Raw genomic sequence first — 21,360 nt, 5'->3', positions numbered from 1 at the left:
AAATCACACTAGTAGAATTCTGTGACTCTGATTTTATACTGATGGTTATTTATTGTTCCTACTGAACATGCTTTTTTATGAGTGGTTTCTATAAGACAGAAATTTTAAAAATAGAGTTTTTCTGGAATGCCTCTGGAAGAGGATGATATTTCCAAATTATTATTTTTGTGGTATCTTCTTTCAGATATTTTAGGTTAAGCATCTGCATATGAAATTTTCTTCCAAACAATAATGGTTTCTCAGTTTCTTTGCAAAGTACTGTTGGGCATTTTTTTAAGTGAAAAGTTTCTCTGAATGAAACTTTTCTGACATGACACTTTTGGGACACAGGCTTCCAGATCTCACCAAGATTAGCTCAGAAAAAATGTATGCTATCTTCAAATTTTCTGTTAAGGAAATTGAAGCTACTAACTTACTGGTTTTAAAAATTGACCACATTAGAATCACCTGGGGAGCTTACTCTAACAAATAGGGTAAAGGTAAAGTAACAGTGACAGATTTACCCTTCCTCTTAAAGCAGGAATGAATCCAGAAAAAAAAAATACAAAAATAATGATTTTCAGACACTAGATAACAGGCAGTGGTAGACTATGACCCCTTGGAGAAGGAAGTCAAACAAGGTAAACCTTTGATTGCCTGAGTTTGCTAACTAGGGGAAATTTCTGGGCCACAGTGCAAGGAGGTGGGACCCAAACAGAGCCTGGAGATCTCACTGCATAGACAAGGTAGAGATCAGAGTCTTAGGAGGCCACAGAGAAGTAGTAGTTACACAAATACAGAGGACAGTGCTCTGGAGATCTGCAGAAGCGTCCCCTTATGTCTTTGAGTGAATAGTCCTCTATGTAAGTGTGTGAAGAAACCACCTGAGCTTGGAGAGAGAACAACCAGAAAGAAGTACGCAAAAAAATTACTGGAAGTAACAAGTCTGGGAATGGTTCATGCTCCTGAACCAGCCAGAACAGAAAGACCTTGCAATGCGCAGGGTATAGAGAAGAGGCCTCAAAACTGTGTCCCCTTAGTGACGGGGCCAAATTAACCCTACACTAAACGTTACTCCAGACGGCCCTAACAAATGCTTAAATACAAACCCTGAAAAGCATCCAGATGATTTCATGTAACTTAGTTGATCTCTAGAACAAAATCCAACATTGCTCAAAAAAGTAAAAAAAATCCAGAGCACCAAAAGGTAAGATCCACAGTGCCTAACATCCAGTCAAAAATTCCAAGACATGTAAAAAAGCAGGAAAATATAACTCATAACTGAAAGAAGTCAGTGAAAAGAAACAGAAATGATTGAGATGTGGGAATCACCAGACAAGGGTGTTTATATTACAAATGCCCCATGGGTCCAAGAAGGTAAAAGCAAACAAACACAAAAGAGGAGGAGAATGTCTTTAAAAAAAAAGAGAGACCCACATAGAATTTCTAGAGATGAAAAATAACAGTATCTGAAGTGAGAGTTCAGAAGAAGAGATGAGCAACTTGAATGATACGACAATAAAAACTATCCAAAATGAGACGTGGAGAAAAACCAAAAACAGGGCAACAGATATGTGGGACAATATCAAATAGTTTTCATTTGCAGAAGATATGATTTTTTTTTTTTTTTAATTACTGAGAGAGTGCAAAAGCAGGGGGAGTAGCGGAGGGAGAGGGAGAAGCAGATTCTCCTGCCGAGCAGGATGCCTGATGGGTCTGGATCCCAGGACCCTGAGATCATGTCCTGAGCCGAAGGCAGACGCTTTACTGACTGAGCCACTCAAGTGCCCCAGAAGATATGATTTTATATGTAGAAAATCCTACAAGGAATCCACAAAGAAGCTGATAGAGCTAAAAAGCGAGCTCAGCAAGATTGTAAGCCACAAAGCCAATGTGCAAAACTAATTGGATTTTATTTTTTAATTTATTTTTTAAAACACTTTATTAGAGAGAGAGCGACAGAGATAGTGAGAGAGAGCATAATGGGGAGGAGAGGGAGAAGCAGGCTCCCCACTGAGCAGGGAGCCTGATGCAGGGCTTGATTCCAGGTTCCTGGCATCGTGACCTGAGCTGAAGGCAGATGCTTAATGGACTGAGCCACTGGGGTGCCCCAAATTAATTGGATTTTTGTATATGAGCAACAAACACTTGGTGATTGAAATTTATTCAATTATACCTTTTGTAGTAACATTGAAAATATGAAATACTTAAGGATAAACTTAATAAAATATATCTAAGACCTATATGAGAACTGTAAAACATTAGGAGAAATTAATAAAGGCCTTAAATAAATCAAGAGATATATTATGCTCTTTGATCATTATTGTTCAATAATTGGTTTTACCCAAACTGATCTGTAAATTGAATGCAATTTCAGTAAAAATTCTGGGAGCCATTCTTACAGACATTGACAAGGGGATTCTAATAGTTATATGGAAATGTAAAAGATCTAGTGGAATCAAAACAGTTAAAAAAAAAAAAACTAATGTTGGAAGATTTAAACTAAGGCTACAGTATTTGGGACAGTGTGGTACTGATATAATATAGAAATATAAATCAATAGAATATAGAGTCTAGAAAAAGATCCACACATGTTGTTTAACAAAGGTGTCAAGGTAGTTCAGTGGGGAAAGCACTTTTTCAACAAATGTGCTACAACAATTGGATATCCATCATTTGGGGAGCTTATATTAACAAATAGTGGACTTCCATTTCTGGCCAAGGTAGAGGTAAAAAATTAATGTTCATGTAATTTCTACCCTTACTTTACCATATACAAAAGATTACCTTGAAATGTATTTTAGACCTATTGTACAACCTACACTATACAACTTCTGGAGAAAAATATATGAGAAAATCTCTGTGTTCTGGGATTAGGAAAAAAAATTATAGAGAGCACATAAAAAATTGATAGACTGAATTTCATTAAATTTTTCTTCTTCAAAGATGCTATAAATAACAAGGTAAGAATTTTAGCAAAATAACTCCATAAGGAGGCAAAACACTTGTAGAAAAAAAATTTGAACACACTTCATTTGGGTGCATGAATTGCAGATAAGCTCACAAGAAGCTGCTTAACATTATTAGTCATTAGGGAAATGCAGATTAAAGCCACAGTGAACCAGACTAAATCCCACTGTACACCCTCTAGAATGACTACAGTTAGAAACCCGGACGATACCAAGTATTGGAGGAAGCGTGGCGAAGCTGGAGCACTTAGGCTTTGCCGGTGAGAGTGCAGGAGGTTTCAGCTACTTTGACAAACAGCTGTCAGTTTTTTTTTTTTTTTTAAGATTTTATTTATTTATTTGACAGAGATCCCAAGTAGGCAGAGAGGCAGGCAGAGAGAGAGGGGGGAAGCAGGCTCCCCACTGAGCAGGGAGCCTGATGTGGGGCTCCATCCCAGGACCCTGAGATCATGAGCTGAGCTGAAGGCAGAGGCTTTAACCCACTGAGCCAGCCAGGTGCCCCCAGTTGTCAGTTTCTAAAGAAATTAGACATACACTTGCCAAGCTGATCTGGCAGTCCTTTCCTACATATTACTTAAGAGGAATGAAGATCTATGTTCACACAAAGACTTGAACTCAAACGTTCATAGCTGCTTTATTCATAATAGCTAAAACCTGGAAACAGCCCACATGTCTTTCAACTAGTGAATGGATAAACTAGTTGTGGGATATCCATCCATTCAGTGGAGTACTGTGCAGTGAAGAAAAAGGAACAGTCTTACTGATACAAGCAACAGTATGGATGGATTTCAGGCATTCTACTAATGAGAGAATCCGGACACTAAAGACTCATACTTCATGGTTCCATTTAAATGAAATCTAGAAGATCAGTGGTTTTCAGGGACCGATGCTGGTGGGTGAGGAAATTTACGTAGGGGCAAAAGGAAACTTTGCGGTGGTGGCACGTTCTATATGATGATTGTGGTGGTGGCGGTGATGTATTTGTCATGTATACGGTGCATACATTTGGCAAAACTCATTGAACTCTACATGTAAGTGGTTATATTTTATGTCTAAATTACACCTTAATAAAGCTGTTTTTTAAGGAAAATAGCCTGAAGTCGTACAGTAGCAGAGCAGGACTTTGGGCATTGACATTTTTTTTACAAACTCCCTACCTGATTTTCACAGTGTCCTAGATAAAGTGATGACAGTTTTCAGCTCTGAAAAACCAGGTCAGTTATTCCTTAAGAGAACAGCACAATGAAAGAATGGTTTTTGCTTTCTAACAATGTATACTCCTCATTGAATATGTTAAAAATCTGGAGAAATTTGTAAGAGAAGATATTGAGTTACTTTCAGTCCAGGTAACTCTTTGGAGTTTAAGAGTATGTCTGAATTGTTCTCTAAGATGTTTTTCAAAGTTTGATTTGTCCTTAAGTTCAGATCTTTTAAAACATGAAAATCAAGTAAGCGCTTTCTTACTCTTTCCGGCAAAACAAAAAGAAACAACCATGCTTTGCTTATGGTTGCTTTTTTGTTTGAGTGTACATCAGTGTTAAGCCTGCTACCTAATGACTCATTTTGTTAGCTTAGACTGTAGGGCCTGCCTGCATTTGAGTAGCATTTCATATGTTTGGCACTTCCCGACCTAAGAAACCAGAATCCCATGGACATGCATCCCAGCATCAGAATTTTTTAAAGTTCTTCCCATAATTCCAAGGTTGAGAACCATTGCCATTGGAGGTGGTTTATCTTAACCTTTGATTACTGCCAATACTAGCCAAATGGAGATAAGGTACATATGTAAGTATCTTGATTTAAAAGAACAGATATTTTTATGTATTTATTATGTGCTTGGCATAATGCTAGAGTTACTACATATGTAAGGCAATTAGTCTCCCCATTTTGCAAACTAGGAAATTGAGGTTCAAAAGTAATTTATATAACAGAAAATGTTAGTGTTACAAAAAGATAGTATCACAGTAGTTATTAATGATAATAAAATATGCTAAGTTATATAGATATTTACTTATCATAAACAAGGCCTGGGGCTATATCTTGTATGTTCTTTGCTTCGTTTAATGCAACTATATTGTTTTGAGGGTTAGGACTATGCAATTCCCATTATACAGCTGAGTAAAAAGAAGCTTAGGAAAGTTAAGTATATTCTGTAAACTCACAAGTGCTAGAGCTGGGATTTGAACTAAGTGGTATAACCCTAGAGCCCACATTCTTTTTTTTTTCCCCTTTCCCCTAGAGCCCGAGTTCTTAACCACTGTACTCAGCTTGATTTCAGATCTGGGATTGAGTCTTAGCTGTACTTTTTATTAGCATTAAATCCTTCCTGGCAAACTTCAACTTATTTGTCAGTGCCCACTTTATATCCTTCCTTCTATCAAGCCATCTGTTCTTGTGTTCTTCCAGCTCAATGATGTAACTTCTTGGTAGAAGTATAAACAATGTATGGTAACTTATCAGATACATTTCTGTCCTCACAAGACTTATGACAGTCCCTTGTCTTATTCACCTATCTCTCAAAATCAGCATAGATGTTCCACTAATGATTGTCAAAAAGTGAATAGTGCCATTATTCTATCTGGGGATTCCAGAAAGCTGTTCAGAGGACATGGCATTTGTGGTGTGTGTTGAAGGTTGAGTAGGAGTTTCTCAGACAAATTAACTAGGGCAAGTCACACTAAGTCATAAGTCTCTGTTGTAGTTTTGTTTTCTTATTTGAGGATTAAGTTTGCATGAGAAACTAACAAAGTCAGTATGCACTTATCAGAATGAGAGCTAGATGGAGATTTTGAGTGAAGTTTTGAGTGGTATAATAAAGGTACAGAGGACCCTTTTATAAAAATAAATCTTCATGTGGAGTTGAGCAAGTTATAAGGTATCCCAAGTTAACTGAACTGTTGAGATCTAATGATTAGCAACCAGAGATTGTCTCAGATACTGTTACCAAGTTATTTAAGCAGTGAAGATGACAGGAGAGCTGACAGGTATCTTTGTTTTCTTAAAACTTTTGGCCCCTCATTGTGGATACGTTGCAATGGCACGGCACGGCCTGTGTTTTGAAGAATGTATATTGGAGACGCCACTGCCGACGCACAGAACTCTTGGGAATTCAACTCCTCCTCCTACTTCACGAGGAGGTGTAGGCTTTAGACAGTCGGAGGAGATGTACATCTGCCATTCCCTTACTCTCACTCTCTCACTTGACCTCTGTGGTGCGTGTTACCGCACGGGAATAATTCACTTGTTTAAAGATACCCATTTGGGCACGACGTGGTGCTCCAGCGCGAGCTCAGCTGAAGTAGCCGCCGTCCTTCCCGGTTCTGGGGCTGTGCCTCTTTCTGCAGTAAGGTAGTTTCCCCTCGGCTTCTGAACGGTAAGTCTGACTAAATGCGATTTTTTTTTTCCCCTTTATACTGTTTTGAACCCAACCTCTCCGAGATGGGATTCCATTGCACGTAATGGAGTATTAGAAAAGCATTTTTTTGGTCCGTGTTTAGAAAGTCACTGCAGTGCGGCGGCAGTTGGGAAAGGACGGATATTCATTTACTTGTTTCTGTCTTTCTGGGGATGTTATTCTTTTCACATCCTATTTTTTTTTCCCTCTAGTTGTGGCAATTTATGATTATACAAAAGACAAGGAAGACGAGCTGTCCTTTCAGGAAGGAGCCATTATTTACGTCATCAAGAAGAATGATGATGGTTGGTATGAGGGAGTTATGAACGGAGTGACTGGGCTCTTTCCGGGCAATTACGTGGAGTCTATCATGCATTATTCTGAGTAAAGCTCAGCAGGGCTGTGTTTCCCTCACAGGAATAGTCAGGTCTTCCCAGATTATCAAAAGGCCCTGGGGATTCCCCTCCAGTGAAATGAAGGAAGGATACAAATGACACAAACTGCTTACGTTTTTTTGGTTTATTCCCCAGTATTAAAAAAGCAAGCTGAATCGGAACAAACGGATCTTTCTGCCATTATTTGTACTATATGCTGAGCTGTTTGCATTAAAATAAAGTGACCGTTTCTAAACATGTCCGAGGCATAACGGCATATAACTCTGTAAAACAAATCAGGTTAAGACTGATTCAGAAAATCTGGGATCTTCCTCAGGAATACTGTACACCCTTGGGATTCCTCCTCCTGCAGAACCCGGGGCATTGGATGTTCTCCAGTGCCTGTGCTGGAGGGGCAGCCTCGTGGCCCTAGTGCTGTGCCCTAGCCCAACTGCTTCCACTCCGATGAGGAGGAGTGAACTGGGATTTAACTATCACACTTCACCATTTTCGTAACTGTTTCAATGGCTTCTTTCCTCGTAACCCTGTACATCCCGCACTCTCGGCACTGGAGCGCACTCCGGGAGTTCGTGCTGCTGACTTGCATCCCTTCCTGTTTTTCAGTTTGTAGACTGAGGATGACGCAGTGAGTCCCCAAACATTCTGAGGGTGGTTACTAATTGCCGGTTTGAGTTTAATGCGCTGCTGCTGCTGCACGAGACCGCACTGCCGCCGATGCCGGTGGGCCCGGGCGTGTGACGTGTGGTCGCCTGGTTCGCACACCGGAGCGGGCCTGTGCCGCTAGTCGGGAGGCTCCCGAGGCTCCCGACAGACTGACCCGGAGAGAGTGTTCCGCTCCTAGACGCCCTAGACTCTTGCCTTAGGCCCTGTTTCCGGAGTAGAATCTTGGGAGGTCAGACCAGCTCTTCCCTTCACTGTTTAGGAAAGCATTCTTTTTTGGAAAATAGCAGTTATTTCCAAGTCTCTTGACAGTCACTGGGAATCAGAGGCTTGCACTGTGCTCCCTGAATGTTGTTCACGGCCAGTGTCAGCTGCTGCTGAGTTTACTCAATCCTGAGAAAGGTGAATACTCTCCCGGTCCTGTGATCGGCTTTGGAAGTCGCTGCTCTTGGTAAGAATTTGAACCTTCGATCTCAGACTAAGACTAGTGGGATAAAAGGTGTAAGGCCAAATATTCATCCTCTTACATAGATAAAAATTAACATAATTTGGAGCAAAACAGTATTTTTTTCTGTCTGTACAAGTGATCGCTTCACATTCAGTGGAGTTTGTAAGGCAGACGGCTTTAATCATCACTTCTTTAATCATGTAAGAAACACTGAAAAGGCCCAAGCGGGCTCGCTGCTCGCCAGCATCAGGACCCGGCAGCTCACGGGCCCAGCGCTGCCATGGGTTTGTCCCCGTCCCAGGAACTTTGCCAGGTCATTTCCCAGTGCTGGGGGAAAAGGGGAAAGGCAATGACCACATTTATTTCAAATGAAGGCCTTGGACAGGATAGTGCAGGTAGAGGAATTTGATTAAAAAATGGAACAAGAGCACTCGTGTATGAGGGAATTCAGATGGTGTAAGCAGAAGTTAATATTCCACTTGTAGATATGCTTTCTGAGCACAGAACTTCATCACCTTTTAACAGGCCTAGATACGGAGTTCCCGTATCAAGACTTTTTGTTTTAAAGTCGCAGGGGTTTTCCCCCGCACATTGCAAGTTAGCAATTTTGCTTTTAGATTTCTCCGACACTTTGAATTGGGAATTTAGCGTTCATTAACTTGCCTCCACTTCAGGCTTTTGTTAGGTCTTGACATTCTTTATGTCCTGTTTTCCTTTAAAGTAGTGGCCCCGAGTGTCCTCTGAGCCTTCAGGTTCATTATGGACCAAGACTATCTACCTGGATAGGTTAAGCCCTTCTTAGTGTTGGTGTATAACTAGGGAAACTGTTTTGAAATTTAGATGTGTTCCAGTTTTTACTTAAATAGCTTTGTGCTGAGAAAGCTTAGTGGATATTTAAGGCAAGAGGGTATTTTGAAACCCGGTATAGTATTCACAGCTCACACCTACAGAAGCAGAGAAGATAATTGTGCAGAAAACTTGGCGGCGGTCAGCTCGCCTGTTGGGCCCCGGCTGGACTGTGGCGCGCAGAAGACACTGGCGCAGTCCTTCCTACTGGAGACCTGCAGCAGAGGGGGCTACCGGGGTCAGCGGACTTCTTCGGTATTATTTAGTACTAATGTATACAATTGTTTTAAAAACACCTGTTGAGTTTTCTGCATATTTTAAATTTCTGTACAGTTTTGAATTCTATATATTGTCTTGGAAGGATGCTATGTAATGATGATGGGCCAGGCCTACAGTAATTGGAGACTTTTAATGTATGTAATATTTCATAGATTGCATGCTATTAATAGTCTGTGAAGGTAGTATTTCTTGATTTATCGTAGGTTCCCCCTATTTGTCTTTTTATGAACTACAGGATGATTGGTAGTAGGAATTCCAAATGGATGCAGAAATCTTACAGGATACATAATATTGTGGCAGAGATGATCCACGTCTAGGCTCTGCTGACTTGTAAGCACCATTTTAACAGGATAGAGGGAATCTAATGGGAGAGGGGATTTTTTCCTTCTGAAGTGCTTTTCCTTAAAAAAAAAAAAAAAAAAAAAAAAAGTGACTTAAGAGTCCCTCTTCCCCCCTCCCCACCCCACCCCTTTTTGGTACTACTATTTGAAAGGCCACGGGGAAATGAATGAAAATACACTTTTTTGTTGACCTTATGGCAAGGCAATCAATCAAAACCCCAAATAGTGTCAAGATCTAGACCTGAGAGATTCAGCCTGCTGTATTTGGAGTAAATATGACTCTTTTAAGGTGACTTGTTCAGTATTCTCCACTTTTTTTGGCTACTTGCTTTCCCCCTCCCTCGGGGCAACTGCCGTTCCCATCTTAGGGTTGGGTTGGCAAGGGCCTGCGAGTTTTGCTGTGTTCCTCGCAGTCACTAGGTGAGACACTCTTATCCCTCCCTTTCTTTTCCCCCTCCTGCTTCCCTTGATTACCCAGCTAGACAGGTTTATGCATCTTGACAGTGATGTCTGTGATGGAGCTGTGCTCCCCAGCAGTCTTAAGTTGATGGTTACTTAGGATTTTTCTGCTTTAGAGGCATCAAAATGATGGTAGTTTGCTTCTATCTTTTTGTGTTCATTTTCTTTTAGCAGGTACCTTTCTGCATTAAGAACTGTTCCTTTTTTTTTTTTTAATTACCTTTTCTCCTTGGTGGAGAAGCATGACATATCCTGAAGGCTACCTTTCCCCTGGAACAGGGTTTGTTGGAGGAATTGGCAGGTGACTGCCAAGTCTTTAAAAAGAATGGGGATCTGAATCACTTTCCAACTGTTCACTTCTGAACTTCTTTGGCCAGGAACTCCTGACTAGTGTTAAGGTGATTTCCCCTCACATGATTTACTTAGAATCATAGAATTTTTAGAGCTATATGAGATTTAAAAAAATTTAGTTCATTTTCATTTTGACTGAGGAAGGTTAGATGTTTCATTTTAGGTAACAGCTAGTTAACAACAGTAGAGTTCCTGACTCAACGCCTGTACTCTTTCTACAGCTGTCTTAATTGAATATGCTGTATTTTTTTTTTTTTTTAAATTATGAGTGCTACTTGATGTCTTCAGGAAGATACTTGAAAAGATATGCTGTTTTGATAAATACCATCAGTATTCAAACTGTTTAAAGGAGTGTACTAAGCACAACTTAATTAGTGAAAATAATGTTCACGTTAACCCTTCTACTACTCCAGTCAGTACCATGTAGCAAAAATAGGTTACCTGATTTCAGCACTGGCAGGAGCACAGCAAACAGCCTTACTTGAGAGCCTTATAAAAATAGTTCTTAAACGGAGGCATTGTGCTCATAACCTTACATTTACTTTATGCTGATCTTTATTCCTGTTTCTTACTGAGAATTTCATAATTCTTAAAAAAAAAATTAACAAATGAAACGATAGGGCCTAGCTGTATACAAATGATCCTTGCTCAATATTTTGTAAAAAACACAAAAAACAAAAAGCTTATTTTCACATTACGATGAACGTGTCTTTTGCAACTTTAGAATTCTATGGAAAAGCAGTTTTTCATATTTTGTGTCCATGCATCTTTTTTTCTTAAGATGGTTTACAAAAAAGAATGTTAAAACAATGTGTGATTTGGCCAGTTGTATTTTAACGCTCCTCCAGGGAGGGCTGGTGTCCTGAGCGGAGTAGAAATCGTGCAGGAAGACTTGAGGGAGCAGTCTGTTGCCAGTAATGTTTCCTGTGTGTGCCATTAAGCCACCTCCAGCTGAGTGGGGGAATCTTCACTTTTTAATTTTGAGATTGTATTTGAAATTGTTGCTGTGTACTAAGAACTTGACTTAAATAAAATTCTACAAAGTATGTCCAAGTGTCTCGTGAATGTTTTTGTGCAAGTAACCAAAGAGGTTACGAAGCTGGTAAATCGAAGTGTACTGCGGAGGAGCCTTCCCTGTTGCTCTAACTTAACCCGAGGGTTTTCAATACAATTCTTTTACTACAAAAAGGAGAGCTTTTTGATTTAATACATTACACACATTTATACATACCTTGACATGGGAGGCCAACATGTAATTGTTGTGATACCAAAGCTTTGAAACAAGAAGCATCCCTTTTTTAAAGAAGAAAATCTTAAATACCCAAAGCTTGCTTGCTTCTCTGCTGGTACAAACTAAAGGGTAACCAGTTGAACATACCAAACCGCAGATGAATTTACCTTCCCACTTAATTTGTCCTTACTGCACAGCTTCTTTAGGGGCCCCCAACATAACCAGCAAAAAACCCAATTTCTTAATGATGCCAATCCACAAACAGTCAAGTCCCCATGTTTAAATGAAATCTATGTATTCCTTTTATTAAGGATGGGGTAAGCTGACATAATGAAAACACAAAGAAAACAAATTTACACTGACTGTATGACTACTGTCCTAAGCCATTACAATAGTTCACCGACAGTAACTTGTAATTTGGAAAATAACTTAATCCAGCAGTAGAACAAAAAAACATCATCAGTAGTACTGAATATATCTCTCTCATATATATATATGTCTATATATATCTATATATAGGTTTGCACAATCAGGGAGCAAGGCACATAATGAAATGAGAGCATACATTTAAGCAGAAGAAAATAGCAACAAAGCTGAAAGAAAAATGGTAACTTCACCTTTACCGAGCTGTGCATAATCATAATCTTGAATAATGTTCTCTATCAGGTATGTTATAATGCAGTTCCTTTGCCTTCTTTTTCATGCTTTAAAAAACTATATTCCTACATTGTATCTATTTATGGCAAAGCTCCCACAGCCTAGATATCAGTGTAAGCCTTGACTCCATTTTTTTTCAAGAAATGGGAAAAGGAACAATCCCAGTTAAATATGTGCAACTTTCCTTTAAAACAGTAAACAATGTTTTTACAACATTTAGCACAAGCTAATGATATTGTAAATGTATATTTCTATAAAAGGAGTTCACTGGTGGCTAATGATAAAATTAAGCAAAATCATTTGAAACATTCCAGTTAATGCTTATTTTCTAGGAGGGATTATTTACAAGTAGGAAAACAATATATAGGAAGTAGGAATCATGAAAAATGGCAGTTTTTGGTATTAGGTTATAATAAATCTGACAAACAATGGACAGTTCCCAAAATGCAAAGACTTTCTGTAAGTGCTGCAAGCATGTTCTGCCTAAGGAGAGGTTGAGGCTTCGACAGTTAAGAGCGTGGTATTAACGGCCGTCTGTGATGAACGCGGCCACTTCTGAACTTCTCCATCTTTTAGTATGTAGTATTCGCCATCACCCTGACTCGACTCACTTCTCTAAATGTCTTTGGTAGAAAGCGGCCAGACCCCATTCAGGTAGACGAAGCCATCTCTGGTGAGACAGACACTTTTTCTCTATTTCTGCACAAACTACAAATGCCCGTCTTCCTTTTCTTTCATTAGCACCTCAAAGTTTACTTGTTGGATTTTTTTTTTTTTAAATGCTATTCCTCCAAGAGAGTTCAAGGCACTGGGGATTATAGCAGATAGTGTCTTCTCTTCAACAAAGAGCAAACAAATTGGAGGTTTTTTCCCTTATGTGTTTATCAAGTATTGTTTTTCTTTAGCAAATTTATTCTACAGCTAAAATTTCAGGTTTGCTTTACATACAGACCTTCCAAGGGCACAATAAGAATAGAGCACTTGTTTAGTTGGAGGGACAGACTGGCAAAAGTATAGAAATGTTCTACTGAATTTTTAAAGGAAAATAAATCTTAAAAGATAGTGGGATATTTCATTGTACTCGCATCTCTGTGCATCAAATCTCAGTTTGGTGAGTGAGCACATATTCTTACAGGACTAGGGATAACTCACTTTATATAAATGCTGTAAATGCTGTATAAAAGCAAAAGTGCCAAAAGGAACTGGCAACCTAAAAGGGAGTTTTAGAAATAGACATCTTCTCCTTAAGTGTATAAATCCAAATTATCATACCTACTTTACCTAAAGCAAGTCATTACACCCATAATCCTATAGGGCCATACAGGTTTAACTAGTCTAAAATCTGAGACACTGCATCAGTTGTCATGTTAGCTCTGAAGGTATATGAAAAAAATAAAACTAGGGAAAAGGTTTTTTGTTTAAATTCACCTTGTGTAAGACATTGCTTTTAGCTGAGGAAAAAAAGGTGACAAAGGGTTCTCCGCTGGCGGCTTGAGAGTCAAATAAAACTGGTCCATACCATTACCTGAACTTTTTTTCCAGGCTCTTTTGTAACTTTACATCCTTGACACCAGCTCATTAACGATGGTATATTCTCCCAGAAGAGCAGCTTCTGAAACTAACTGGATGCACAGCTCCTATTAATCTTGATCTCAGAGTTGTCACTCTATTGGATCATGATCTCCCAATTTTGTTTGAACTTTGATAAACTCAGCATTGTTTTTAGTGGCAAGTCAACATTCAGAGAGAGGACTTCCACGATCGTTCCCAGCCCTCAGAGTAATGCCATCAGTGGGCAGGAGCTGTAGAACAGCATCACGTCTACACGACTTTGACATTTTCTGATGAAAACTTTCCTGTAATTTTTAAGTCCCCAATCTTTCTCATCTTAAAAAGTCCCAGAAATTAAAAAAATCCAATTTACAGTTAAGTGGGTACCTATACAAACCATAAGAATACCTTTCCTAAGGGGAAATCAGAGCAGCTAAAGAAATAACGTATTTGAGTAGTAAAATCCAAGTTGAATAAAATTTCAGTACAGAAAAATCTAGCTTTTGTATTCTTACCTAGAACCTGTGATATCTGTTAACAAAACAGGCTCTGCTGCCCTTCAGAGTCGGTACCCAAACGAAGCACAGGGCGATCACCAATTCTGAAACGATCTGTGGTGGAAGTTAGGGGTGTCACTCATTGACCAAGTCACTAGCTGAAACAGGCACCTGTTTGCACTGCCCTCAACATGCTGTTCGTTTCTCAGTACAGCCAAGCCGGCTGTCCAGATGTTCTCCTCCGACCGGAAGCAGATACATGGGTTTGGAAGAGCTGCTGAGCCGACGGCAGTAGAAGGCACAGTCCTAGTGTCCTCCGGCAGTACGCGTTCTCCAGCAACACACCAGAGAAAATTCCAGTAACAAAGAGTAGTCTCAACAGAACCCCACAGAACTATATCCCAACGAAAGTCCAAATTTAAAAACACCCCACCAGGGAGTAAAAAGCTAGAAGTATAATCTAATGTAGTATTTTGTGGGTTTTGATTAAGTGTTTCGCATAAAACAAAGGGGGAGAAGTTGATTAATAGCCTTTTCTGTCTTTGGAGAAACGTAAAGGAAAACAAGCCGTTGTAGACAAGCCTAGGGATCGTGGTGTGCAGACGCAGGGCTCTTCTTAGTGCCGTAAGCGTTCTAAAGGATGTCTGTTCTTTCAGGAGAGTGATACGCTAGGAGAATCGGTTCAGATGGCTGTCAGGACTGACACAAGCCAAGAGGTCCTAGGGAACCCCACACTGACTAAAGCCAGGCTGTACCTTATGCTCAACTCACAGCTGAAGGCAGACTAAGGGAATATTACTGTTTTTCTCCGCCAGGAAAAGTTGAAGTCCTCCTTCATATAAAATAAAGACCATCGCCACCGCAAAAACCCTAGTGATGAGTATTTCTATCACTGCATTCCTATTAATCACTTTACCTGACAAATAAGGGTGATCCTTAGAATACAAAGCTGCAGGCAGAACTGTGGGCAATTACTTCACTCGAGAGTTACGGCAGAGCTTGGCCACCGGCCACAGAACCACTACTGAGAGCGCTGTGCACGCTGAAATTAACGGTGCAGATGTGCGAAAGGTCACTTCCTAAGCCTATTGAGCAGACAAAACTATGAGAACAGATAAAAAGACCCAAAAAGTATCTTCTAAAGAAGTAGGGCTTTAAAAAATGCACAATGGTACATATTCTTATTGCTCTATAAGCACGTGAACTGCTGAACAGTGTCCTAGAGATCTAGGAATGGAGAGGTGCACTTCGAATTCTCTGTGATGCAATCCTTTTTTGGAGGTGGATTTACAGAAGAATCTTGTGTATATAGTACTACTTCTGCTTATTCTTAAATTATTTACTAACTCTGCCCCACTGCACTGACATCACTTTTTCCTTATGGGACAACGTCAAAGATTTTTGCAGTTTGCACTGGAAATCCTTATTCACGACAGGCAGTGTGTGTCATTACAAGATGTGCTTATGTGTCACTGCTGGGATGGCTAGTTGTTGTTTAAGAGCAGCTCTGAGATTGCAGTTTATTTGTAATGGTCACTTCATCATCGTAAACTGATGAGACAGTACACATTTCTCTCATATACCAAGGAAAATTCATAGGACAAAAAAAAAGGCATTAAGCATAGTGTGAAGCATACAGCATTGTAGTGTGTCATTAGAGCAATGATTTCATTTCATACCAAACTGCACATGCATAATATGTAATGTCACTCACTGTACTCGGACTACACTCCTCCGTCAGAACCCCTGGGAACCTGGATGGATCTCCACAACCAGGCCACAGCAAGCAAGAGTCCTAGTGCGTGCCAGCGGCTAAGGATGAAACGGTCCAAAGCTTCCCCGCTTCCCCTCCCTCTGGGATAGTCCCATACTTCAGTGAATTCTTTGTTACACATCACAGTCCACTCACAACCTAATGATACCCGCAGAGGGGGCAGTTCTGTTCTTTCCTAATCACCCACCCTAGAGCAACACACAAAATGGACTTATTTCAGAAGCTAATTTTGTTTTTTGTCATGATGCACTGTATTGGACATGGGATATGTATATTTGAAATAGCAACTGTCTACAGATCTCTACTATCCACGTCTACCTAAAGCACACACAAGATAACTGGGGACCAAAGACAGACTGGGACGGAGCATTCCAGGGGTACTGCGTCAGATACTCTCGTACGACAAATCAAAACAAAAGGATCACGAAGCCAAACTCAAGGCTTCGCAAAGCTCAGGAAAAAGAGTCCAACAGTATAAAAAGAACTACCCGGGATTACAGTACTAAATTATCCATGTATTGTAGACAAAGAGCTTACCTGTGACAGAACACATCCTAGACACAGGTGGGATCAGGGTGGCACTACTGCAACTAGAATGGTTCGGTCACACACGTGTTTACTCCCCACTGCGAGTGCGGACGGACACGGCAGCTGTGCAAACTGCCCGCACGCGCCAGTGACCCACCCAGGTGCTGACCGCTTCCCGACTTAAAGTGCCCTTCGCGTGTAAGTGAGCAAGTGTCAGCCAAGCAGTTTGAACTTCAGCCGACTGGGGAGAAACAGACACAAAAGCCCCATCGATACACCGAACATTCTGTTGTCTTCTCCAACTGAGAAACAGCACGTAATACACCTATTCCTTAATATATAACACACGACATGCACAGATAGGCTGCACATGGACACTTACAAATGCCTTCTAAGTCAGTCGCTGGGAGTTTTTGGTCCAATCCACATGATACATAACAGAAATCGTTAAAGGACAGGACACACATCCCCTTCCATGTCTCTTCCACCCAAAATACACAACCCATTTTCAGATTAGGAGAGAAAAGGAATAAATAGACTCACTCTGAGCTATATATATACATATACACATACATATATGTATACATATACATACATATACATACACACACTACCTATATATGCAGAGCTATGTGTGTCCACGCACACGTACACACACATACAGCTGGGTTCTACCTGAATAACCACATCATCATACTAGGAGGCTCTGAACACCAGAATCACAGGTGATCAGGTGAGCTGATTGTAGAACTGGTTACAGATACCATGAAAATAAAGTCCAACGGTAGCTACTACCAGTCTCTTGAGAGCTTGGTGTTCTGGTCTCTTTTGGGGGGAGCGGGAGGAGGTCCTCTTCGCAACGTCGCATAGCCTGATATATGACTACCTCCGAAACCGGCTTTCTGTTGATCAGAAAGCAGTTCCGGGGGGGGCGGCGGCAATGCCATATCATCCATGGTGGCTGTGGGTTCTGCTCTGGACATGCGGGAGGAGGAGAGCGAGCCATGCCGGGTGATGGACTTCCGTTGCAGTGTCCTGTTGAGGTCAGCGAGGAATCCAGGCTGGACACTAAGGCTGGACTTGGGGGAGGTGGGCACTTGTGGCACAACGGTGGCCATTGCTGGCTGCTCAGAGATCTCTGCTTGAGTGAGGCGGGTGCTGTCGTTCCGTTTGGGTCGTGTGGGTGGAGGGGCTTTCTTCGTCGATATTTTGGACCATGGCTGTGGTTGAGGATTGACCACGGCCACTTTTGGAGAGGTGTTTCCCGAGAACACAGCTGGAATCTCTATGGGGGGCAGAGGAAGCTCTATTTCAGGCGGAGGGGGAGGGAAGTCAGAATCCGATGGAGGAGAAGGAAATTCTACTACAGAGTCCTTTCCACGCCCACTCAGGACAGATGCTTTTGTCGACACACACCCTTGTTGGAGAATTCCGGGAAGGTTCACTCCAGAAAGATTTAGTTTTCCGGGTTTGGGGGGCGCTGCCGGAGGTGACTGGGTCTCTTTGCTGGGAGACCCTGAGGGTTCTGCTGGCGATGCAAACTTGCTCACTAGACTGTCTACTGAGGGTCTCTTAGGCTCAGGGTGCTCTGCGCAACTGCTGGACTTAATGCTGGAGTTTCGCTGTGGGGTGGGGGGAGGTTTCTTTGCCCCAGGGCTGGATGTCTTACTGGTCTTTTTCCCTGGAGATCCACTTTTGTCAGAGGCAGAAGCTGTGGGTGTAGCTGTCAGAGGCAGCGGGGCCGGGGCTGGAGCAGGGGCTGGTGGGGGTGGGGGTGGGGGGGGAGGAGGAGGAGGAGGAGGGGGAGGAGGAGGAGGAGGGGGAGGGGGAAACACCAGGCTGCTCTCAGGAGGAGGAGGAGGGAAATCCGGAGAGGGAACAGGGATAGAGCTGGGCTGCCACTTGGGTTTTGCTTTTACAGCAGGAGGGGACTGTGGGGCCACATTCGCTGAGGGAGGCTTGAAGGGCTGCTCCGAGGGAGGAGGGGCTGGCGGGGGCGGGAACTGGCTGGCGATCTGCTTCACGACAGAGGGCACCGGAGACAGCGGAGACGGAGGTGGCTTTACACAGAAGCTCTGCTGCTTAGGCAATGTGGGTGGGGGGACTGGACCAGGAGGAGCAGGGGAAGAGGGCGGAATATGGGAGACGGGAAAAGCTGGCTGCTTTTTTGCTGGGGGAGCTGGAGGAGTAGGAGTGGGTGGCACAGCTTGTGTCATAACAGGTGGCACGGTCTTGGTGCTGGTTGGTAGGGGCATTGTCACAAGGGGCTTGGGGGGCGCTTGGGGAGGGAGGGGTGCCGGGACAGGAGGGGGTGGTGGTGGCGTCGGAGGGGCCGCTTGGGCGGCATGCTGAACGTGATGAATCTTCAGTGGAGGCGGTGGAGGGCTGAATTGCGGGAGGGATGGGGCGCAGGGTGCCGGTTTGAGCTGCGCCATGGCTGAGCCTGGGGTGGGGGGCGGGGGCGGAGGAGGGGGTGGGGGAACGACTCCACTGGGAGGCACCAGGATCTGAGGCTTTCCTGACTGGGAGGTGGAGGTCAGAGACTGCATCACTGAGGGTGGAGGAGGCTTGAACAGGGGTCCTGAGTGCTGAGAAGCGTTCTGCAGCCTGGTTATTGTGCTGTACTTGACAAACATCGTGGCTGCTGAGCCAGCAGAAGGTGCGGACTGGCTGGGCAGAGGAGGGGGAGGGGGAGGGGGAGGGGGTGGGGGTGGGGGAGGGGGTGGAGGTGGGGGCGGCAGAGGTGGGGAAGGCTGTGAGGCAGTGTAGGGGGTGACCAGCTTGGGCTGTGGGGATAAAGGGGGCATAAGTGAGGTGTAGGGTCGGTTCATAGACTCCATTCTGGCCTAAAAGGAGCACAAGGGGGCGGGGTGGGGGGAGAGAGAAAACACAACAAACACAACAGTTACAGAGGTAAGCTTTGACTGCGGGTCAAACTAAACAGCAAGGAATCTGGGACATGCGAGAAAGGATTCAGCAGTGGAACAATGTCAGGAAGGTGAAAATCGGATTCCCTGGGCAACAAAGGCACAGGGAATTTGTTCACCCAGGAATACGCTCAAGTGGCAAGACTGCCTAACAATCTAGGGAAAACGTCCTGCTGATCAGTGATGGGCTGTCTGACTTTTGAGCCGTTTCACACACCTGCCATGAACAGGAGCTCCCGTGGGAGGACCTCTGTGCACTGACTCCCCCCTGGACTGTGGCAAGCGGAGATGTGACGGCTCGAGTTCACCTTTCAGTCCATGGCTGCATCCACATCAAGCAGATGCCATAACTGGGTTTAGGAGTGCTGGTGGAGGGCCTCCTGAGGAATGAGGATGGCTTTGTGATGCTAGCAAGCTGACACGTGAGAAATACGAGAATGTTCAGCAGGGCGTGCACAGTCACACAGGAATGAATGAGCTTGACACACACACTCGTGTTCGTGTGAGACACTTGCATCCAACATGCACAGAAGTCCAGCAATGCAGGTAAAGGGGGGGGCATTCTTTACATTTGTTTTACTGGAAAATACATAAAGAAATCCTTATAAACATCACAGCAAAAGATTATAAAAATATCATACAGAAAAAGGCAGGAGAAAATGAGAGGAAACCTTAGAAAACTAAAGGAAATGTATCCAGAAATGGCAGCTAGAGTTTGCCAACAACCTGCTGACCAGCCCCTCGGGGTACCTCAGGCACTGCCCGGATTACCACATCTGGTCGTCTGTGTCATGGAGCCACGCATGCACGAATGTGGTTCAAGTGCTTTTGAAAAGAGCGAAGGAAGGTCCCTTGGTTTAATGAAGTCTGGGGAAGTGTTTTAGGTTCTCTGAACAGACTGTGAGGATCCAAGAGAAACCATTTGTTTCCAAATTACAAATGACATCTATGAACATCAAGAATGCTCAGGTTAGTAGACTAGAAGGCTCAGGATGGGGTGAATTCTAAGGCCCACAAGGACACTCACGTTTCTTTAAAAACTGCATGAAGTAAAAGCATTAGTCTGCGAGACTTGGTTACAGGAGTCACCCAGGTTAATGTGTTTCCAAAGAACAGCCCCTGACCTTAACTTGACCCTGTCTTGGCTGCTGCAGGGGTGCAGACCTTAGCCGTGCTGGCCTTCTCATTTGGCACCTGAGGCTGAGGTAACAGAAGAAACACAGGTGGGGTCAAGACAGACAGACTATTGCTTCTGCACGGCACGGTGCGCGCTCCAGAAACTACCCCGACCAACTCTGCTGCTTCAGCACGGAGCATTCGGACCTTTTGTTTATTTATTATTTTTTCTCTTGGCCTTTTATTTAATATATACATGGTCAACACTATTAAAAATTTAGTAAGGCAGAGGACTTTTCTTTAGATACTTGAATTGTGTAAATCTGCTTCTCTAACTGGGTATACAGTTATTAGCACCAGAGAGGGCTGTTTCATCCCAACTGATTAAGTAGGGAAAGGGAGATGGAATTACTTCTTAAAATCTGAGCCCCTGATAAGGGAGTTAAACAGTTTTGAGACTTCATGTCATTAGAGCCAATTTTCAAATATTTCTTTCTAAGACAAAAGTGCTCCACCCCCACACTGGGCTATTAATGCCTCCTGCTGAGGGGCAGTTAGTATACCACATATGCAAAGGAAGGAATAAATTAAGGGAAATTATCCACTTAATTCTCATTGGTGAGTGTTCCTGCGTAAGTGATTCAAACCAAAACAGCAAAAAAATCACAATGGTTACTGGGTAAAAACACAACGCTGAGTCCAGCTGTGCCACTGGCCCCCCAGTGATGGCACGAGCTCCTCCTGCTCAGAGGGCGAGTACGGCCAGGACTCGGAGCTGCCCACAGAGCTTCAGAGGCAGGCCTCTATGCTGTCTCTCACCCGGGCTAAAGAACCTAAACATCTCTAAACAGTCCTGCAATTATAACTCATCCTTCAGTGTCATTGAACAAGACACCGTACAAAGCCGAGAGATCCAAAATTTTAAGGGGATTAATCTAAATTTAGTCTTCTGAATGTA

The 21,360-nt window shown here is 42.8% G+C and overlaps 2 protein-coding genes across 10 annotated transcripts in view; one reads left to right on the top strand and one right to left on the bottom strand.

Moving 5' to 3' along the window:
• ABI2 (abl interactor 2) overlaps positions 1 to 9,374 on the top strand; it is a 111,245-nt gene extending 101,871 nt beyond the window's left edge. For all 8 annotated transcript variants that reach the window (XM_080798133.1, XM_080798132.1, XM_080798137.1 and 5 more), the window contains one exon: positions 6,555 to 9,374. In XM_080798133.1, coding sequence (XP_080654259.1) covers positions 6,555 to 6,730 — 176 coding nt within the window. In that variant the 3' untranslated portion in view covers positions 6,731 to 9,374. The remainder of the gene's footprint in view (positions 1 to 6,554) is intronic.
• A 6,198-nt stretch (positions 9,375 to 15,572) lies between these two features.
• RAPH1 (Ras association (RalGDS/AF-6) and pleckstrin homology domains 1) overlaps positions 15,573 to 21,360 on the bottom strand; it is a 96,766-nt gene continuing 90,978 nt past the window's right edge. For both annotated transcript variants that reach the window (XM_080798129.1, XM_080798128.1), the window contains one exon: positions 15,573 to 19,205. In XM_080798129.1, coding sequence (XP_080654255.1) covers positions 17,151 to 19,205 — 2,055 coding nt within the window. In that variant the 3' untranslated portion in view covers positions 15,573 to 17,150. The remainder of the gene's footprint in view (positions 19,206 to 21,360) is intronic.

The sequence above is a fragment of the Martes martes genome (assembly GCF_963455335.1).
Source record: "Martes martes genome assembly, chromosome: 3".
Taxonomy (NCBI): Eukaryota; Metazoa; Chordata; class Mammalia; order Carnivora; family Mustelidae; genus Martes; species Martes martes.
The sequence above is the reverse complement of the archived record's forward strand: the minus strand, read 5'-3'. Positions and strand labels throughout refer to the sequence as shown.